The 23,247-nt window shown below is 31.1% G+C and overlaps 2 protein-coding genes across 2 annotated transcripts in view; one reads left to right on the forward strand and one right to left on the reverse strand.

Moving 5' to 3' along the window:
• Positions 1-783, reverse strand: part of LOC106690322 (streptococcal hemagglutinin) — an 11,320-nt gene extending 10,537 nt beyond the window's left edge. Inside the window, exon 1 of the mRNA XM_067045147.1 lies at positions 765-783. The gene's annotated coding sequence lies outside the window, so the exon portion shown is untranslated. The remainder of the gene's footprint in view (positions 1-764) is intronic.
• Positions 784-2,651: 1,868 nt separating this feature from the next.
• On the forward strand, positions 2,652-20,432 carry LOC106690141 (uncharacterized). Its single transcript, XM_014435468.3, has 9 exons — positions 2,652-2,807; positions 3,122-3,172; positions 7,611-7,694; positions 10,842-11,179; positions 12,840-12,941; positions 13,051-13,131; positions 16,458-16,640; positions 18,895-19,084; positions 19,163-20,432. The coding sequence occupies exons 1-8, from the start codon at positions 2,792-2,794 to the stop codon at positions 19,045-19,047; spliced, it is 1,008 nt and encodes a 335-aa protein (XP_014290954.1). The 5' UTR covers positions 2,652-2,791; the 3' UTR covers positions 19,048-19,084; positions 19,163-20,432.
• The last annotated feature ends 2,815 nt before the right edge of the window (positions 20,433-23,247 follow it).

Below are 23,247 nucleotides of genomic sequence, written 5' to 3' on the forward strand. Positions count from 1 at the left end.
TACAGACCAGGTTAAGTAAGAAATGCACTCTCCTCAAAATATTTTGATTGCCTTGTTTGCGTTATACCGCATAATATATAATATAACAATATATAGAAAAATAGATCTTACTGCTGTTGTCTAGAATCAATGATCCATTTTAGGTTTTAAGCCTTGGATTTTTCGTATGTTCTAATTCCGATCTCAGGTCAATTAGTATTGGGGCTGTCATTCGACACTTTCCATTATAGATACATAACGCTCTTCCGCCACCCTACAACTGTAACGGTATGTGCCGAACGATCCCTTAATACTAACAAGTGTGTTTTAGTATCGGTATGCCTTTCTATTTTAGGGTAAAATCTTACTTTATTCCGATAATAATAAAATCTTTTTTAGGTTTTAGCAGGAAGGAAACTTCGCTCTGAAAGGAACGAACCTGCAGTTGCGAAGGGGGTTTTAAGTTCTTCGGATAAAGGAGATTGCCAGTAGGAATTAGCGTGAAATAAACATTATCAGATCCGTCACAAAATAGGGGAACAATATACTGATCTAAATGTGTCTACTTGCTATTTCTCGAGCAAATCAATCTGTTAAGAATGCAAAGACCGGTGGGATGCGCGACCTGTAAGAACTTAATTTACTGTAAATCAGTATATTCTTTTGTTTACTTTTTTTAATTTAAATGATATGTTCACAATTATCATAATATTAACATGGTTTATACATTAGAACATTAAACTATTTACAATTCAATCAATAAATCAACAGATCTTTTTGGTTACCTTCCTTAAGGGTCAGTTTCGTTGCTGTGAAATCACTAGAACAGAGATGCCGTTAAGGCAACATTTTAAAATTGTTCTACAAGATGCTGCTTTTGGCGCGTCTTTGCACGGGAATAATACTCACATGATACATCGCAATAATAAATATACTCAGCCCCTTAATCTTGTCTTTAAATATTTTTATCCTTAAATTATTGCTGCAAAACACCACATGTCGCGATGCATTGATGTAATTGATTAGCACTGTCCTCTGACCTCTTTGGTTCTGAAAGTATTGTAAAATCATTAGTATTAAGGTTCATTTTGTTCCAACGTGAAGGGGATTCTTACAAAGAACTACCCTCTCTCCAATTAGCGGGTAATACATGCAATGGTGGTGCGTCAGGTGCTCTACGTGGATCAATAAGAGACTATATATTTATACAACTCAGTCATTTGGCCTCAACTCGAGCTCCCTCCGCCTGGCTTGGATCTCCTAAAGGGCCCACCAAGCTTATCGAACTGTTAAGCAGGATGAGCTTCAATATTCGTCTCTGTTATTTGCGAGTCACATCGAACTCTCCAAGTGGCAACATGTGGAGAGGACTGTAGACGTGTATAGGGATAGGGAGAACTGGGAATTATCAAAAATTGAGTTGAACATTATGCCTGATTTATCATTTAAGTTAACCTATCCCCCCCTAATCAAACTATGAAGATTCTGAAATAATCCTTAGTGTTTCGCTCTCCTAATTAGCTGATTGTTCTCACTATAGCCCGTATTCTTGCTATAACTGATTTTTTTGAACCACAGAACGTTCCCCTAACTCAACAAACAGAAAAATTCTCCTCTGTGAGAAATAAATTCAAGTGGTTGACATCATTGTGGCTACCCATTAGAATTCGATCTGGACGGTTTGTAATTTATTTTGCAGTGGAGAAACTGAACGAAGCTCAGCCTTTCTACTCGGATTTTAATAAAAGCCACAACCCTTTATTAAAAAGTGGCTGAATAAATTCGGTCTCAGAATATGCCAGCCACTGTTCCGGCAAGATATTCACATTCAGGCCTCACATTCAGGCCCAGCGTTTACACAACGCATAGGTAGGTTACCACCTCGATTGGACGTATCCCCTAACTCATTTTCATATTTGTAGGGAGTTCCCGATTAGTATTAACATCTAGGAGAATGGCTTTTATCTTAACACTGGTCATCCTTATCTTCTTCCTGGCGTGATCGTTCAGCTTCTCTGTTGACTCCGGCTCGGGTATTTCTAAAGAGTACATGGTAGCTAAACCATCTATCTACATAGGCAATGGCATGATACCGCTCTGCTTCTAATACTCTTAGCAACTATTCGAAAACAAGCTTACATAAGAAAGGACCTTCCCTAATGTAAACCCCTTCCAATTGAAGATTCTATCTCCTAACAACTGCCTCTGATCTTAACATACCTGTCTTAAAGATATTTTCAGATGAGAGCGTGTACAAATTACCGGGAGAATCAAATCGCCCTTCGCAAATTCAAGATTATTTAGTTATGATTCGTTTATTTTATCCCTTTTTCCAGTTTTAAATCAATTAATCCGTTTTAAACCAATACATGCAATTTTTCTTGGAGGGCGTGAATAAATATTTTTAATGATATCTTTTATCAGTCTTATTCCTCTCTTATTATTTTTTTTTATGTCTAGTTTTAAAACAATAGAGGAATATCATTTATTATTGTTTTTTCATTTTGGCTATTAATTTTAAAAGCACTCCTCATGCTGATGAAACAGTATATTCATTTGAAATTAACAAACTTTGTATTAAATAAAAATTACGTCATGAGGGGTCCTACCATATGAGGGGGTTACCAATTGTTGAGAGAGGGTCTCCGTGTAACCTTACCTCTTTGTACAACGAAATCTTTAGCAAACATCAATTGTTCGAGTTGTTAATGTTTATTTCTTCCTGCTTTTTTATGGATGAATTGATCTTTAGGAAGACGATAGAATATCCAGTTTCATTTTTAATCTGTGTTAAAAGTTTAGAATTGTGTAAATGATGGCACTGACAGGTAAATATTGTGCTGTTTTGAATTCGCGTATTAAGCTTGGCGAAGTAACTTCCTTTTTAATTGTTTCGACTATTATATTATCTATACCAAATAGAAAATAATTGATATTAACAATGTTTTAAAGTATTTATGAATGCTTTTCTATATATTATATAAACCAAGGAGGTAACAGCCATTTTTCTCAATAATTGTGAAATTAAGTTAAGATATATTTTGATAGTGCTCTGGAAACCTTAACATTTTAAGTACGTTAATCAAATAAATGATCTCTGATGTGGTTATTGTTGTGTATCAGCTAAATTAATCTGTTTTAGATGTTGGTGTGCAACCTAATGTAACTATTAAAGTTGAAGAAGATCAAGAAGGTATTGAATTAATTTGTTTTCCCAGATAATCATTGAAATCATTTAATTTTAGTATTTACCTAAGAATTAAATTCTAGTATTACCTATGGTTTGGTGATATATAATCTCATTGATAATGTTAATGATAAAGTTTTAATTTAATAATGTGAATTCAAGAACATGTAACAAATCAATTAACGTTTTTATTTGATTTGATATGATTTTTTTTTGTAAGCTTATTAGTTGAAATTGTACTCATTTATGGGTTAGTGTCTCATTGGTACCCACCAGTTTCTATTCATTTGTTTTTAGGAATATAGTTTGTTCATCAATTTATTTTTTGTATGTTAAGAGTTGGGTTTTCTTGATTAATATTTTATAAATTACTTGTGTTTTCATAAGAAATAGTTGTTCAATGTAAATAAGTAACTATTTTAGATATTTGTGTCAAATTTTATTTCAGTCTGTAATTTCACTGCATTTGAAATTGTTCTGACAAGAATAATGTTTTTCTTATTAGTTCATGCTTCGACCTGTTGCTGAACCTTTGCTTCCTAATTGATATTGTGCAATGAAAATATTATTTGTTTTGACATGTTTAAATGCCTGATTGAATAGTTAACTGCTATAAAAGGGTAGCTTCCATTATTAAAGTTTTCTGCAAACTGTAAAGTAATGTGAATACATCTTTAGTGATTCCTGTATAGCTGAACAGTATTATTAGTCAAAAATATTAGCTCCATATAATGTATTACAAGTTTAATTGTTGGAGCCATCTATTTTTTTATTATATGTGAAACAGACACTTCATCAACTCTAAAGAAAATAATTTAGTTTATTAAGAAAAATTAACAACAATAATTATAACTTATGAGATTGGCAACTCTATTAATTAAGTAGGCTTCCAAAAAAATATCAAAGCTGCAAAATTCTGGCACATACCAAAAAGATTATTTTTTTTGCTACAAAATAGTGTAGTGGGACCCGTATTAACTTGCCACCTCTGGGCTGGAACCCTGGTCGGTTAATTTGAGATACTGATATTTCAAAGAGGAATATTGACAGAAAACTGTTTTAAGATGCATGTAATAGGAATGTACAGATTTTGTTATGGTTTTAAAAAATGTGGAAAAAGTATAATGCACAACTTAACAATAACTTCAAAGTTAGTTTTTTATAAATTTTTAAATACAAAATCTTTTCAATGAGTCATTATTTTTTTTCTCACTCTCTGTTTATTTATTTTTGAAGCTAATACAATATATATTTCAATAAGACTACATAAACATTTTACAAATTAACCTTGTGTTATCCTAGAGTGTTTTTATGGGAAAGGTCTGCTATGTGTGAGGGGTATTTATTTATGCTTTTTGCGGTCATTTGTTTCATTGAGTGGGAATGGGCCACTCTGCTGGTATTTTATTTATTTATTTTTGGATTAAGATTGGTGACCAGATGATGAGTTAATTGTTGACCATGGATTATATTTGAGGAAAAGGTGATGGTGCAGTCAGTAAAGAACACAAATAAGTAAAAACTTATATTTTAGTGCCATTTTGGCCAGAATCTGGCCTTATTCTGTGGCTAAGAATAAAAAACATGATAGCAACCACAATTAATTAAAATAAGTAAGTACAGAATAATTAGAAACTTAAGAAAATAAAAGATACTATAAATACATAAGCAGTATTAAAGAAAATTTCTGTACCTCGGAGGGATACAACACTATGTCCAGTAGTAATTCACATGATTCAGAAGGATAAAACACCAAGGTGTTCTATCCCTCTAAATGTAAGTGGACTTGGTGTTGTTTTAAAACATGCTATATCCGGTTCTAACTGGTTTTGGACATAGTGCTCTATTCCTCTAAGAAATATGAGAAAAGCTGATTTTAACTCTGTAATAAAGTCAATATGGAAAAAAATGGACATAGTGTTGTATCCCTCCGAGGTACAGATTTATAGTTTAACATTACAAGAATATTGAAACTGTATGGGAATATAGTGATATTAAAATCAGGAATGAAAAAAAAAAAAATAATTAAAATGAAGATAAATATATGCAAATAAGATAAGTAAATGCTTATACAAATTGAAAATTATTTAATATTGAAATAATTTAAATAAATTATAAAGAAAAACTTATATTCGATTAGTTAAATATGTAAGAAAAATGACAAAATTAAAGAAGTAGATATAAAGTTATTTAAGTTTGAATATTCAGTAATACAAATAACAGTTATTAGATTTTGGACTGTGATCAGTATAGAGGTATTGTCAAAATTGAAAACATGGTTTAAGGATTAGAAGTGTTTGGAAAGTTCTGAAGCTGAAGAGTTAGGGGAAAAATACTTTTGATACGTGATGCGGTCTTTGAGCAGGTTTCCGGTTTCGCCAAAGTAAGAGGAATTACATTTGGAATTGGTACAAGCGATGCGGTATATGACCTGAGATCTGTGTAGGAGAGAAATAGCATCATTGGGATGGGAGTAGAGTGTTGAGAGTTTTTTTGAGATCTGAAAGCAGGTCATAGGTTGGGGGTAGAGGAGTGTAAAAATTTTTGGATATTATTTGAAAGAATGGGGATATGTGGTGGTGATCTGTGTAAGGGAAGGCTATAAGAAGAGAGGAGTAGAAGAACTATCAGAAGACAATGTTTATCATTATGGATTAGTTTTTTAATGATATTGGAAGGAAAGTTATTAGGTTGAGGGTATCTGTTTTATTAGATGTATTTCAGTTTCAGGGAAATGGGAATGAGAGGCAACGGTTGATAAGGTTTTTGGCTAAATTAATTTTTTTTATGATAAAGGTGTAGTAGTTTAAAAGCCTCCCTGAGTAAATTGATTTGATATACTAGCCTGTGAGTTTTCTGTGTTTCTTATGATGAGGAGGTCAAGGAAAGGAAGAGAGTTATTAGTTTCAAGTCCAACAGTACATTTTAGGCAAGGGTGGTAAAAGTTGAAGACAGATAAAATATCAGGGATTTTGGATGAGGAAAAAATCATCTATATATTTTTTAATAATGATGTCGTCTGGAAAGAGTGGGATAATGGAATCAAACGAATCATTAAAGACAATGCTTGAAAGATTAGGAGCCAGAGGATTTCCCATGGCCTATCCTGACATTTGGTTAAAGAACTGACCATGGAAGGTAACTGGATTTACAACTGAGTTGAGGGGGTTCCAGATAAGAAAATGGTTGAAAGAAGTGTAGGGTGCTATGGATAACCAGTTGGCTTAAACTAGTAGGTCTTTGTCTGTGGGAGTATTAGTGAACAAGGTTTCTACATCAAAAGGATCAGGCAGAGATGTTGTGGTCTAGGACAGTGAAAGATAATAATAGATCGGAGAGGTGAAAAGAATTGTGAACATCATAGATTATTGTGACTGTGAACTTGCAAAGAGGGAATTAAGAATTTTCTGAGTTTAACTGAGGGAAAAATGATATTGGAAGTGATAGAATGGAGAGGGTTATTAGGTTTGTTAGTTTTAGGAATCCCATAATAACGGAGAACAATAGAATTGACGGAAATAAGATTTTTGTAAATGGGATATTTAGATACAATTGAGATTGTTAGAGGTCTTTGAGATGTTATACTTCTATACTGACCATAGTCCAAAACTATGACTAAAGACTCATCTCTGAAAACATCTATATCCAATTAGAACCTTCGCCCGTCAATGTCAAATCTGACTAACAAAGCCTTACCCTAACCTATTCTCAAATACTAAATTTACTACTGCACCTTTAATTTTTTATCCTTATTCTTTCTTTTTTTTTTTACAACTCCGTACATTATTATTAATTTTCCTGATATAGTTTCCCTTAGAAAAATTTTGCACCTTCATACAATTCGCACCTTCACATTTTTTCAGTTAATATTTAGTTTTGCTTAGATCTTAGTTTTTATTACAGTTAGTTTGGTTTATAGTTGTCTTTAGAGATTAGTTCATACATGATCTACAAGCATTTTCCCTAAAGGATTTCTCCAATGTATTTTGCAATTCACGTCTTCCCTTATGCACTAGTTTACTCAGTGTTGGAGCCTGACTCCAGACAGTATATTTCTTATATTAACTATCTTTTATTATTTTTCTCTCTTTCTTCCTCACCCATTTTATTTAGTAATGTACACCCCGTCTAATTACTGTTATTTGTATTACTAACTTTCTTTATATTACTTCTATTTTAAATAATTTCCAATTTGTGTATGTATTTATTTAGTTTATTTTCATATCTCTATATTTATTAATTTTGGTTATAGGTTTTTTTGAAGTTGATTATCGAAGCTCAGATATTTTTTGTACAGCTAAAGTTGTTTTTGCTTATAATAAAATGATTTGTACACATTTTTAGCATATTAATATTGTCTGTATGATCGAACTAATAATAGTATAAATATTTCAATGTTGGGATGGTGCTACCTTTTTAATTATATATATTTTTTTTTTTTTAGTTTCAGAAGTTAAAGGCTGTTATATTTGGTTATCAGAAAGTACTCAGCCAAATTTATTAGATGAAACTGGTGGAGGAAAAGGAGGTAACTAAACATAACTGTTGATTTGTTTCTAATTCTAGTATTAATATTGGGCACTCCTGATTTTCTATGTCCCCTATGTTGTTTCTGTTGTTAGTATTTTTTTTCATAAAATTTTGTTTATTTATTATGACAAGGTGTTAAAAATATACTGGATATCATTTATAGCAACCTCTAAGGGACCAGGTATATTCGATAATTATAGCCGATTATCGTTATAACCAATCACTACACCTATTCTATAAACATGAAAGTGGAATTTTTTATAATCAATTATTGCTACCAAAAAGTAACAAATTGCTTTGGCCATCAGTCGTAAACGTTGTTGCAATATTTTTAATATAAATAAATTAGTGAGGCTCTGTAAACCACAGATCTGGAAATATTTGCCTTTATAATCAATACATCATCATTAGCGATATCTATGACTATGATATCTATGACAGTGTCTTTAATGAGGATATTGACTATAGGAATATGATTTCAAGAAAGAAAAGTTCTATTAACTCTATTAAAGTACGACTAATCTTGGGACCAACAATGAAAGCGGCCCCAAGGTTAAAAATACCCCAAAAAGTCGAGGATTTTTCTGAGGTAAAATGATCATTATCCAGAGGTAAACTTGTCCCCCATATGGGTCTTCGAGTGAGGACGACTACTTCAGAGGATCCACAACGCAAGTTAGAGGGAGCAGTATTGAGTTTTTAGGCACTGAGTTTCTGATTCAGAATAGATTTGGTTCTGTGTTGAGGGATGTTAAGTTTTTTAGTGAAAGGATAAAAGCTGCAATATTTCAGGAACATTGGTCAAAAATTGCACTGGTAAACATTTTATCTCCTACTGAATAGAGCGATGAAGAGATTAAATCCAATTTCTATGATCAATTAGAGGGGGTGTACTATATATTATTACGAAACTGCCTGAAAATAATATTAGGAGATGCAAACGAAAAGGTTGGAAAAGAAGTATATTATCCAACGATTAATAAAGAAAGTTTGCATGAATTTAGTAACGATAATGAAATACAACTAATAAACTTTGTCATCTCGAAAAAAAAAAATAAATAAACTCAATAATCAAAAGTATTAAAGTTAAATAAACATAAAGATGTTCGTAAATATACAGGACATCACCGGATTTGCAAACCTGAAATCATAGTGATCATGTCTTGTTACAACATAGGTGGCTCAATAGTATAATTAATGCAAAATCTTATCATGGGGCAGAATGTGGGTCAGATCATGAACTGCAAAAATTCTACAAAAACTTAATTTAAAGAAGAGAAATGAAAATTGTTTCTGTTCTGAAAATTTTAATCTGGAGGAATTAAAAATCCTGTCAATTAGAAATCATTTTGTGCTCGAAATCAAAAATAGATTTGAAGCCTTAGAACCATTAGTTGAGGGTTGAGAAGTTATGGGTAGGAATCAGAAATAATATTAAATTTGGTTAAAGTTGGTACTTTGTATTTTGGAAAAATTTAAAGTAAAAAGAACTAACACTGGTTAGACACTTAAAATGTGGAACAAAGAAGAGTTGCAAATTCAAAAAATTCAATAATCCTAGCGAAAACAATGTTCCTTACTTCTAGGCCTTAAAGAATCTAAATTCCTCAGGAATTAAAAAACATAATATTTTAAGAAGACAATAATAGAAATAGAAAATAATGTACAAGAAATGTACAAAGGTACTAATCAATCTTGTATATTTTGGTGCTTCGTAATGACAGAAATTAGAGATAAAAAAAATATTCTAGCTAACCTGGTAAACACGTTGTATATGTTTAAGAAAAACTTCGACAATATATTAAATACATGGAATAATTATCAATCTCCCCCTGCTGTATACTAGAGTGCTGAACCGTTGATAGAAGAACTGATTCAGAAGGAATTTGAAATAGTCATTGGAAAATTAAAATCTTATAAAGCAGTGAAAATGACAGTGTTCCTAGTGAACTAATCAAGGTGGCATGTGGTGAAGTTGGCATGTCTAAAATGCACCTTTTGGTTAAAAAGATCTTAGAAATTGAAAAAATGCCTGAGGAATGGAGGGAATCACTAGTTATTCTAATTTATTAAAAGGGGTAGAGGATGGATTGTAATAACTATTGAGGAATTTCATTCATTCCTATATGTTATAAAATATTTATGTTACTTGTCTAATCATATAATATGCTGAAGAAATTATTGGAGATTACAAATTTGGTTTTAGGCGAAATCTTTTACCTATTGATCAGATATTTTCATTGCCTCTAATACTACAGAAATCGGAATACAACGGGGTAATTCATCAGCTTCACACAGATTTCAAAAAGGCTTATGATCTTATTGATCATATCTTGATCTTTATTGTACAAGGAATACCAAAGAAGTTCATAAATCTAGTACTGATGTGCATGAACGGAACATTTAATAAAGTTCGAATTGGTAATCATTATTCTGAAAACTTTGAGGTGTCATCAGGTTTAAAAGAAGGTGATTCTCAATCACCTATCTTATTTAATTTAGCATTGGAATACGTTATTATAAATGTGATGCATAACGAAAAGGGTTTAAAATACAAAAAATTATGAGTTAACCTGAGATTTCAGAAGACTACACAACGTTGAATTGAGGGAAATGCACTCATTAAATAAATTCTGTTTATACTATTATGGTGAATCAGATGGGTATCATTATATTAAATATGTAATGATTTGCTTATTCATACAATACTCATATTTACATTCTTATCAAAATTCTGCTTACTAAGAGTAAAAAAGTCTTTTGGTATGAGAAATAATTTTTTTTTTTATGACCCTCTTCTGGGTCATTTTTGACATAGAGGGAGGGGGAGGGTGGTTATCTAGGGTGCCACCCTATTCTAACACAATATTGAAGAGTCCTTTATTTGTTGCTTATCCGGTCTCTAATGAATTGCTTTTTTGAAATGAAAATTTTCTTTCATCTATATTTAGACAAACAGAGTTAGGTAGATATATTTAAAATTACCTTATTTTAATCATTTGAGGGTGCGCTTATTTTTATTGTTAAGAGAGGTGAAAAATGGAAGAGCTCGATACAACTATTTAATCGTGCTATAATTGCTAATTATGTGTAATCATTTTTAATAATTTTTATATAAATTCAAATTATTTGTTTTATTTTTCAGGTGCTAGAGTAAAAAGAAGGAGGTGTTCAGTTGCCAATTGTAATAATTTTTTATATAAGAGTAATACACTCTCTGAACCACGGTGTATCACATTCCACAAATTTCCAAAAGATGAGAAGACTAGAGCAATATGGGTTGAATTGTGTAACAGAACTGATAAATTCAGTGCGAAGAGTTCATTTGTTTGCTCTGCTCATTTTAAACCTGAAGATTATGTCAAAAATTGTCTTGATCCTTTGGAGAGAAGAGCTAATAGGCTTAAGCCTGGTGCAATTCCCTCTCTCAAGTTACCTGAGGTTCGTCTTAGCAGTTCAAAATTGGAAGATAAAATTACCCAGGTAAGACTTAATTTGAATCTTTTGTCACAATGCCTCATATAATAAAATTTGAATATTTTACCAAATAAAGTTTCTTATTGTTATTTTAGTTTTATCTTTACTTAGATTCTTCTATTACTTGTTCAATGTTTTTACTTTCACTTATCTATATATGAAATATATAGTAAGGGAAAGTATTGTTTTGAAGTCTCCTGAGTCCAAATAACCAAGTATCGTGAAACAGTTAGTGTGTATATGATCAACCTGACTCGTCAATGAAAAGTTCTACGAGGGCTGTCCAGAAAGCAACAGATTTTTGGCCTTTCCTGGCGATAGGTGGGGGTAAAGCCATCATCTGGGTGTTCGAACGTTCCCACATTCAGTAAGCATGCAGCTGTTGAAGCGTGAGGACTGTGCGTTCCTCACTTTGCTCTTTGTGAGTCGTTGATTAAACTCAGTTAATTAAAGTACAATTAAATGTCAATAATATAAGCTAGATTTTATCCTCATTGAAATAGTTTGATAGGGATTAAATACAGAATTTTTAAAACGGCTTTCTCCAATGTACCTTTAGCTTTGTTTCATAATTAACCATCTCATATTTTTATTTGTAACCCTCATGGATAGATATAAACTATGAAAGGATTTCATGATAAACTTAAGGAGATAAGAGGTGAAATATTTTTTCCAGGCTGAAAACACATTTCCGGAAATAAGAGTAGTAATAATAATATTACTATTATTGCTATATATATAAATATAGCGTTAGAAAGCCTAAGTTTATAGAAATAATATTTAACATAATAGTTGTTGATGGTTATCGAGAATAGCAAAAATGCCAAAGGTATGAATTTGACTTTTGGATATGCACGCATTTTGTCAGCCAGTTTCACCTATCTCATTAATTTTTTCTGCTTAACTGTTATCTGTTATTAAATAATTAATTTTTTTATTTTACTTATTGAATATATGAGCCATTCAGTTGACAGGATGTCTTCCTAAAATCATTCTTAGTATTTTAATTATTGATTCTATGACAATTTAGCATTGAATCAATAATTAAATATTCAAATAATTGAAATTGTATATTTACGGGAGAGTAAGCCATGGGGAAGCTGATTTTTAGATAACTTTAAGGAGAGTCCGTTTTAATGAAGACCTTACTGTACCACGGTTTAGCGGTCATTTCTTGTAATAACAAGAGATCTTTATCCTTGACAAATTCCCTATAAATATAAGTTATATTAACAGAAGCATATGTATATGGTAAAAAGCTCTTCAATTTGTTGGCCAAAATGTACTGAACATGATGACAGTTTATTTTATTTGAAAAGCTTAGGACAATCCTGTGTTGAACAACTTAAAAAAAAACTGCACACGTATGCTATGCCAATCTAAAAAAAAGAAAAAGGTGTGCAGTCTAAAATAAAAATGGCTGGAATTTGGAAACTGAATACAATACAAATGTTTGCAAAAAAATTTTTTTTAATTACCAAAACAAATAGGATCAGACTAATGAAGCATGAATTTTGTGGTGTCAAGCAACGAGTCCAAAATGTTTCCTTAAAGAAAAATAATGTCTATACATTTTCTTCTTTCTGATTAATCTCCTAGCAACTTATATGTTACAGAATATAATATTTATTTAACTAAATGTGGATTTTTTAAAAATGTTATATAGGATGAACAAATGGAATCATCTCATGAAGAAGAAGAAAATGATTTAGATCTTACTAAGCTTCATAGCTCTAGTCAATATGAGCCGAGCTCTATTCGAAATAAGGTAAAACAATCAACCATTAAATGTTGTTTTTGAGTATTTTTTCAACATTGATATATTTCAGGATATAGTAACAAAATATAAAATATAAATTTTGTTGAATGTTGAACAGGATGAGTTAATGGAACCACCTCAAGAAGAAGAAGAGGAAGACTCAAGTTTTACTGCTCCTCCTTGCACAAGCCAAAAGGAGGTAAAACTATTAACTATCAAATGTTGTTTTGAAATCCTTTTCAGAACTGCCTTACATTCTCTTTTTGAAAGATATTGCTATTATAGGAAACTCAATTATGTTGAACCTCTTATATACAGCATAAATGTTCTTTTATAAATAATGTTGATTATACACAAAATTTCAATGTTTTATCATTACTATGTCCATGTACATAATAATTATAGTTCATTTTTTTTTTTTAAAGGGATGAGAAAATAACTCATATATAATAAATTTATATAAATCTATAATTTATCTTCTTCATTTACAAATATGTTCTTATGTAATGAACACATATACTAATATTTCTTCAAACAGCTATTTCTTAACTTTCTTAAATCCGAGTCTTCTAATCAAACATAAAATGTATATGTCTTGACAATCTGATATTTTTAACTTCATAGTTGACCACAAGCAATCATTTTATGAATATTGTTTTAGTTCTTAGGGGACTTGATTCCAGAATAACAATTGTTTTATCATTTAATCATATGATATTCAGGATTGAGAAAACGAGATTATGATAGACACTGTAACTATAAAGAGATTATGATAGACACCTTTATTAATTTAGGTGCCTTTGTTCGTATCTCTCATAATAATATGACTAGAGTCCTTTACCTTCCAGACATGTCAATGTTATGTTGAACGAAACAAAGCTCAAATCTTAATTGGGCATTCCAAACTATGGATGAAACCTATAGGGAGGTATAGATGTCCACATGGCATATATTGGCATATACTGTCTTCTAAACTCTACCTAGATACTGTTGTATTATATACACTATACCAAACTAAATGATGCCAAGTTAACAGTTTTGCCATTCACCCTTAGAAGACATTTTTACTTGTTCAGTCACTGGAGGAATTGATAAATCAAACCACCCACCATACTTGAATGGAACTCTGATTTACATCCATAGTGAATTAATGATTCTAGTGATTACTATACTCTCAATATTTATGCAAACACTTAAAAAACTAATCTTCTCTGATTGAAAACCTAAAATTTTCTCCATAATTGAAGAGCTATAAGGAAGGAGCTAGTTGTATTAAGTGATTTTATATTCCTTCTATGAAGGCTGGGGGTGAATTTTTCAACTTCTTAAAACTACCTCAATTTCAAATTTTAGAAAAATATGAAAGGCACTATGCAGAAAGGAATTTTTAAAAATTGCCTTCAAAGACAAATTCACTTTTTAATCTCTTGTAAAATTACATGTAGCTTGTCCTACTGCTTACCTTTTCAATTGTGTATTTATATTTGAATGTTGTCGGGAAGCATATAAATTTACCCAATTTATAGATACCTCCAAAAGTTAGTAAATAAAGTGCATAAAAGTTCAAATCAATCGCTTGTATTGTAACAAAATATAATTTTTAAATACAACATAAAACAATAGTTCAATGATAAGATTTAAAATACAACAGATGACAAAATTAGACTGTAGACAAGATACTTCACCACCTTAGGACAATGAATAACAACAACAAGCACAGCACTGTAACCTTCCTCTATATTCTTTCACTTCACTATCGATACTTAAATGCACTATTAAACAAAAACTAACTAGTAATAAATTGAAGTCGAAAAGCTTTAAAAAGTTTGATTAAAATGTGTCTGTGGTAAAATATCATATGGTTGTTTTGTATATATGATATTGGTTAGATCAATTGATTTTTATTTAAAAATAAATGGAATTTGGTCTGGGTGTGGTCAAATAAAACTCAGATAGTAAATTGGTGTACTATTTTATGAGACCCAATGTTTCATCCCATGTTGCAAGGCTTTGTCAGGACTTAAAAAGATTCAAACACTTGACATAAGTAAAAAAAAAATTTTTAGTAGAAAATAACAGGGGTATGCAATGAAACATAAAATTTAATAAGAAAATTAAAGGTTATAAACAATAAATGAAAACAGTAATAGTAACAATTAAAGAGAAGAAATATTAAAGAAAGAGATGAAAAGGGATAAGAATAAAATCTAATGAAAATGAATGAGACAGAATTCATAATGTTTTGACGGAAGTCAAAGTCAGAGTGAACTGTTTGTATTGGGATGGCAGTTAAGTACGTCACATAGTAACAAAAATAATTTTAAAGTAAACAATGTAAAAAATATTAAAATTAGGTAAAGAATAAATAATAATATACATAATAGAGGGGAAGAAGAAATATTTACAAAAATATAATATTTAAAACAAAATAAAGAAAAAGAAGGAAAAAAAAAATTAAAATTTATATGGGTAGAAAAAAAAAAGAAGAAATAAATTAAAAATAATGGGATACAATAAATGTAAGTGATTAAGAAATACAACATACCAAATGAGTTGGGATACTTATTTTTGTACTTATGTTTAGTGTTTCTTTTTTAGCCCTGATGAAGCCCTGCAATGTGGGGCGAAACGTTGGCTCTAATAAAATAGTACACCAATTTACTATTTGAGTTTTATTTGACTACACCTGGACCAAATTCCATTTATTGATACACACGGTCAATCAGCAATTTTCCAGGATTTTTATTTAAAATAATATAGAGATTGCTAATATAATATAAATAAAAAAAAAAATTGAAAATACCCCTTGTCAAACAGATGGAAGAATGAAGGGCTGGTGAAGTGAGAATCCAAGTTAAAAACAATAACACTGAATGTTTTCTATAGCAGAATTATTCCAGAAAGAATTTTTCATAATCACCCAAAAGCACTGGTTAATACTTTATAACATTCCAAGAAAATTCATTACCTGTGTTCACTTGTTTTTTCCTTTTTTTTTTTAGATTCAATTCAACAATACAAAAAAAAGCACCTCTCTTTGCAAGCTGAAGTTTTCTCAACCCTGGATACCAGATAATGAAATGAACAAACGAGTTTTATTCTGGAACTAAAAGATTGCTATAATATATAAATTTGACATATATTATGTTGAAATGAAAATAATTCTATTAAAGCCCATTAAAGGGTGAGGTTTTGTGAAGCCACTTCAGTTTATCTGGCTCTGATCTTGTCTAATCAGAACGCAGATTTTTAAGCCATTTGTTACTGAAGAAATTTGGTGCAACATTGGATTTTCAAAATCTTACTCTTAATTATTTATTAGTGTTAGTAAAAAATGAAAAAAAAAAAAAAAGTTGCATCCTTGAGTGACCATGACAGATATTTAGAAAATAGATATCTGAAGCTTTCATTTGAAACATATATTGTGGTTAACCCTCATTTTGTGTTTAGCGCTACATATTTCACAAGGAATTTCCCATATCTGTTTTTATATAAATGGTTATTGACTATAAAATATGTTATCAGGAACTTACTAACCATCGTTTGGACTTTAGTTCTGATGTAGTTACTATCAGTAGTTCTGAAGATGATGATACCAATGAAGTCAGTCTGAATGAAGCAATAAATGAACGTCTTAAGGGAATAAGGAAAAGGCTCAGATTAGATTTGCTAAAAAATAAGTATGATGATCTGCAGTGTTCTTTTGAGGTAAGTTATCACAGCGGCCAACTTATTCCATTTTGTGTTTAATAAAAAATATGATGAATATTTAGGACTAGTTTTTGATAAGATTAGATTGATTAAAAATATTATTAATTTGTCACAATTTTTATAAGTCATACACAATAAATACTAGTTACAAATTTTCAATATTGTATTAAATGTACAAGTTGGAATCGTTAGACAAACATTTATTTACAAAAAAATAAAAATAAGATATTAAAAATAAATACTAGATAAAAATACTGTGATTTCAATTTTATTGAGCTGATATTGCAAGTTATTGAGAACAATCCCTGGTTTATTTGCGGACACAAACTAAATTAAATAAACTCTGCTTCAGCAATCTTTACAATTGATTCCCTTTTTTCAGCCTTCGCTTTCCTCTTCCTCTCCGTTTGTAGAGGTGGCAAATTTAACGTTCCTTCCACTACAGATTGGTATCTTGAGCTTTGAGGCATCAGGGCTGGTACTGCGCCCTCATATTTACTTTTCTCCTTCTATTAGTTTGATGCTGATGGTGTAGCCTTCCTCATCTTCGTTCCCTATTCTTCTTTGAGGTCCTTTGTCTCCTTTCCTCTATCTTTAGCTTGAGATACGGCAGTATGTTCTAAAAGAAGGCAGCTTCTTTGTTGACCTACCCTCCCAGGTTCTTGATTATTCCTCATACTCTTTTCAGGATTGGGGACTTCTATTCTTTTTCCTTCTGGTCATAGATCGCTCCTTTGAAGTCACCCATAGCCTCAGCTACCATAGGAGTCAAAATCTGTGAGGATCATCTGAGAGAGAGGATCAGCATAGGTCCTTCCATTACCAATACTGGAGTGTTACTAGTCTATCTGTCTGCGTATAGGAGTATACAAATATTTTGAGCTAAAGCCTTGACTAGTTCATAGGTTTTATTGCAAATTATACAGTGATAATGCAAGATCATAAAGTGGTGAATAACTACTATTCTAAATATTTTCAGTCTGTTACTTTTTTTTTTATGCGAACAGCTCAACTGATTTCCAAGTTCCCACCAACAATTTGTAACCTGCCTAAAACTTTCGTTCATATACGGCATAGCTACGAGGTCTCAGCAATTTCAATTCAGGGTTAATATAAGTTTACGGATAGCTGAATCTTAACTGTAAAACTAAGGTGATATTTTCCATTGGGGTAGTATAATTAGTATGCACAGTGCTAGTTAAAGATAATCACTATAAAGTATGTAGCTTGACCATTTGTGTGTGTTGAATAGACCTTATTGATAAGAATATATTGTTTACTAGCATGAGCATGATGCTACTTATATTTTGAATGAATTAATGAGACATATAAAATATATCTAATGAGAGAGTTCTCACAGGAGCAAATTAGTAATTGTATTAAGGTAAAAAAACTTTAGAACAAAATTCTATGTTCTTAATACATATATTTATTCTCTTGAACACTTTAGAGACACTCTGTGTCCCTGTGTCCTCCTCTTCTGCATTATATAATTCACTTTCTGCTCTAAATTATAGACCAACGAGCATTGTTGTTTTTATATATGTATATATAGTTGACCGTAAAGATTTAAATATAAGAAGGTGGTCAGGGTTGCAAGGGGTAAAAAAAAGAAGAACAAATAGTTTAAAACTATTTTAATGTCCAACGTTTCACCCCACTTTGTAGGGCTTCATCAGGGCTAAAAAGATACAAAAAAAAGAAGAAAACTGAGATTATTACTACAAAGTGATAAGAAATAATACATATAAATAAAAGGAAGGAAGACATAAAATAGTATCAGTATAAAATAAACTTGAATAAACAATGATAAGAATAAAAAATAAGTATTCTTTTTTTGACCGCAACCCTGACCATCTTCTTATATTTATTGTTGTTTTTAAATTAAAATTTATTAATTGTTCAGATATTTTTAGAATATTAAATGTACTATTTTAAAAAAACAATACATTTTTATTTTCCTAACATGTATTGTAACCAATGTACCGATGTAAAATCACAAATTTAAAAAATATGGTTCCTTTCTTCAGTTAAATTACATGCATCTTAATGTTTACTTTACTCCCATGGATGTAAGTTATAAACATGTGAATGTGTATATCACTCTTAATGGAGACAAGTATTTGTACAATATGTTATTAAAATGGTTTAAAGTAAATATCTCCTGGCATTGTTATAAATATCATTCCAATCATTTTTGCTATTAGTTCAGTGTTGTATCATATTCCAAATTTTATGTTTAAATTTATAGAAGTTAAAGAGTGAAACCAGTGAAGAAATTGAGAGACTGAATAACATAATAACAAATAAGGAAGATGAGTTTAGCAGAGAGTTGAGGGAAGTTTTATCTGTTTTTCTAAAACCAGAACTAGTCGAATCTGTTGTTGAACAGACAGTATGGTGAATTGAAGAATTAGATCACTCTGTACCTCTGAGCTTTGGTATGTATTATATTAAATTAATTTTAATTATTTTTTAATATTCTAGTGTACTTAATTATCTTTTTTATTCTTTTTAAGCTCTTGAATGGAATTGATTGATAAAACATCTGTTCAGATGTGAAAATTAGAGAAATGGAACAATCATATTTGAAATAAGTCACTACCTGTATGTAGATAGAAATATTGGTTATTTAGATTTTAGTTTTTGGATGATTTCAATGTGATTTCATTAGTATCATATTAACTCTTTTGTTTATTTAAATATTTATTCATTCTTATTCAAATTAATGTAAAGATTTTAAGTGCACTTTTCGAACAAGGCTTGTGACAAATCTTCTTATTTTCAAGAATGAATTTTTGCAGTTTCTATTTTCGCTATTTAAATAAAAAAGAAACAATTCATCTGCCCCAGAATCCTCTAGTTGTATAATAATAATAAAGGCCTAACAAACCCGAATGTTTTATGCCGACACCACCAATCGCTCTCTACATACATCCTTCTGTTTACTCCCCTCCAAACCCAATTTTACTACATCAGTTTTAACAGAATCCTCTCATCTGCATTTCGGTCTACCTATCGGTTCAGTGTTTACTAAAATTTTAGGGACCCATTCGTTACTAAGCCCTACAACCTTACACGCCCATCTTACTCGCTGCAATGCTATAACCTGAATTATATTTACCAAGTGCAGTTTCCTTAATTCAGTGTTGTGTAACCTTCTAAATTCTCCTGTTAACACTTCCTTTTTCGGTCCTAATATTTTACGTAATACTTAATTTTCAAAAACATTAAGGCACTGTTCTTCCCTTAGTACAAGAGGCCACGTCTCGTATCTTAAAAGAACAGTGGGAAGGATAATAGTTTTGTAAATTATAATTTTTTTTTTTTGGATAGAAGTCGCGAGCTAAGCAGTTTTGAAATTGAAACATAACAAGCATTTCTTACCTTCAACCTCACTTTTATTTCCTCATCAATTTTTTTTTTTTTTTCTAGTTACTGTAGAACCTAAATACTTAAACCTATCTACCTGTTAAAAAGTATTTCCTCCTATATCTATATCACCGAAATTGTTTAAGTTTCTACTGCTAACCATATATTTTGTTTTATCCGTCTTTATTTTAAGACCTAGTTCCTTGTTGAAGTTTATTAATGTGGTTGTATTTAATTCTACAGTTTCCTTATCCTCACACAATCTACCAAATCATCAGCATACCCAAGCACCGACATCCTCTAGTTACATAAATTATTATATTGCTAAGTCCATTCAACAGTACCTTTGTATAATATCCAAAAAATATACATATTCTGACATTTAAGGTTCCTATATTAAAATTGAGTTTATAGGAAATCTCCAATTTTTAGCATTAACATATTTATATAGGTATTACATTCTGAAAATATGTTAATGTTTCAGATTTTAAAGTATTTTGTTTTGTTTTTTATGATTTTAGAATCACTTTGTTTTAATTTTTTCTATTCAATTTTTTTTAAATTATTTTTTTTGTTTTGTTAGCTGTTATAAAATGAACATATTTAACGATTTCACATTTCAAATCCATAAATTAAACAAGAGATATAATGTTAAAAATTATGTTTACTTTTCTATGGCTTTTTAGTTATAACTAAGCACCTTGATTTATCAGCAGGCATTGTAGTATTTCAGACTTTTATTTCTGTTTGATTTAAACTTGATAGGTATTGATTTTTTTTTCATGGAAAAGTCTAAATCATTTCTAAACCCTCTGAGCTAACATATTCTATAGGATGAGTGACTTCTCCCAAGTCCCCAGAATGAACCCCCGTAGGCCCAGAAAATCATCCCTTTGGCATGCCTATGGGTCCACACCAGTGGGACTCATTTGTGTTAAGTTGAAAATGTTATTCAGCTAAGTAATTATAATTTGTTTAATAGTAAATCATAACAGTAGTGAGGAAAGAAAAATTAAAAGTAGACATGCTGCTATTCTGTTTTACAAATAAAGCAAGATCAGTTAATAAATAAAATAATTAAAGGCTGATTATTAAGTTAGATATATGGATGAATTTAATTACTCCTTCTATTACAGATTTGTCGTTTATCAACGCCATTAGAACTTTTTTTGGTATCCCTAGCTGCTTCAGAGTTATTTTGTGCATTCTTCAGAAATGTGTTTGACAGTTAGATTACCATGACACTTTGAACATTTTGGAGGGTCTTCTCCTGTTATGGAGGTAGACATGTGTTTTTGGGTATGTCATATTCTGAGTCAGGTGATTACTACTTTTTGCGGCGCCTACTATAGTTTGAAGTAATCCAGGACATCACATCTTTCTTTATATACTTTAATTTACTAGGTAGACTTTTATTCCACATTGCTTCCCATCTTGCTTGCATTCCTTTAAAGGGCGAGCAAGTTCCAGAGCAATTAAGGAAGCTGTGGCTCTGCCTGGGAGGACTAATCCTTTTCTAGCAGCTTTGTCAGCCACCTCATTTCCTGTAATATCAGCATGCCCAGGGACCCAGACAAAGTCGTCTGATTTACCTATTTGTTTTAATACTATTAAGTATTCATGAATTCATTGAACGAGTGGATGAACCAAATAAATTGTATCCAATTCTTGAACAGTACTAATGGTGTCCATTAGTATTGCTATATTGTCGTTTGGTATATTTGCCATGCAAAAGTAATGGGCGGTGCCATGGGATTCAGTTCTACAGTAAAAATATTGGAAAGGTTATACAGTTTTCTCTTATGAGTTTTCTTTTGTGTCATAAAGGCAGATCATGTGTTATCTGATTTCAAACCATCTGGATATATTGTGGTACGTTCTGGCAATGTTCGAAGTAGTTTTTGAAATATTTCCTGGTATTTTAACAGTGTTTTATATTGTTTGAGGTATTTGGATAGCTGGAGATATACGTTCGGAGATTGGTAGGTCCAGGGAGTGTGTTAATTTCTAGTATGTTGATGGCTATTGCTTTTAATTCTGTGATAGTGACCAATAATTGTTCAGCAACAGGTAGTATTGTCTCTTTATTTTCTGTTAGAACTGTCTAGAGAATTTTGGATTGAAAATATACTTATAAATTGGATGTGAGAGTTGCAGTTATAGTCAGCAAAGATAATTTGCTACTAATATTTTTCATCTGTTGGTTAGTATGTTTAGGAGTGGTATTCCAGATTCAACATTTAAGCTTAAGATCTGGCTTAGGCCCCCATGATGATGTGGTTTCTGATGTTTTGAACGATGTTGAGTTTAGCTAGACTTTGGAAGAGGGCTTAGCCATACACAAAACTTCCTGAATCGACTTTGGAACTGAGGATATTTAGGATTTATATATTTTCAACATTGTTGATCTATGAGCTCCCCGTGATGTTTTGCCGAGGACTTTTAAAATTTTAATTTTATCCATGTATCTACATTTAAGTGTACTGATAAGGTGGTTCCATGACAGTCGCCTATCGAATATTAAACCTGAAAATCTATAATATTCGACACATGGTAATGGTGTATCTCCTAGGGTAAGTTCTAAGGATGGTGGTGTTCATCTTTTTCTGAGCTTTTTGCTCAAGAAAATTATTAAGTTGGGAATGGACTAATCTTTCTAGTGGCTTGGCCAAATTGAATAAAATGGATATTTGCTGCAAGTCAGAAACTGAAGAAGGAGAAGGTACTTTTTTCAATGTTTGGATGAGGACTTTCTTCCAGGCTTGTAATTAAAATCATGATAGGAAGATAAATAAAGTTGAAAATATTTGAATCTGCTCAACATGACCGCTATTCTACCAATTCCAGAATAGCGCGAAGATCTGAACGTTGTCTCTTGTGACTCCATATTTTAATGATGAAAATTGGTTATCTTGCTTTTTGGTTCAACTAAAGAAATGAACAATATTTAATGTTGATATATAAAAATAAAAACTCATAAAAAAATATATATATAAGTTAAGTATTGGCGAAAGCAAAATGTCAAAAAAAGAGAAGAAGGAATAAGATCTAACACGCTTGAACTGCTGTTCAATTCCATTCAATTCAATTCCATGTGTCTCGTGTCTTCCTCTCTCCAGTCCCTCATCTCCATTCTCCTCGCTTCCATCCTCCTGTTTCTACCCTCTCCTCTAGACTTCCTCGGTTCCTTGGCTCCTCGACGTCTTCTTCGGTCTCTGATGCTCCTGATGCT

The sequence above is a fragment of the Halyomorpha halys genome, unplaced genomic scaffold (assembly GCF_000696795.3).
Source record: "Halyomorpha halys isolate HHAL.00 unplaced genomic scaffold, Hhal_1.1 Scaffold50.1, whole genome shotgun sequence".
NCBI lineage: Eukaryota > Metazoa > Arthropoda > Insecta > Hemiptera > Pentatomidae > Halyomorpha > Halyomorpha halys.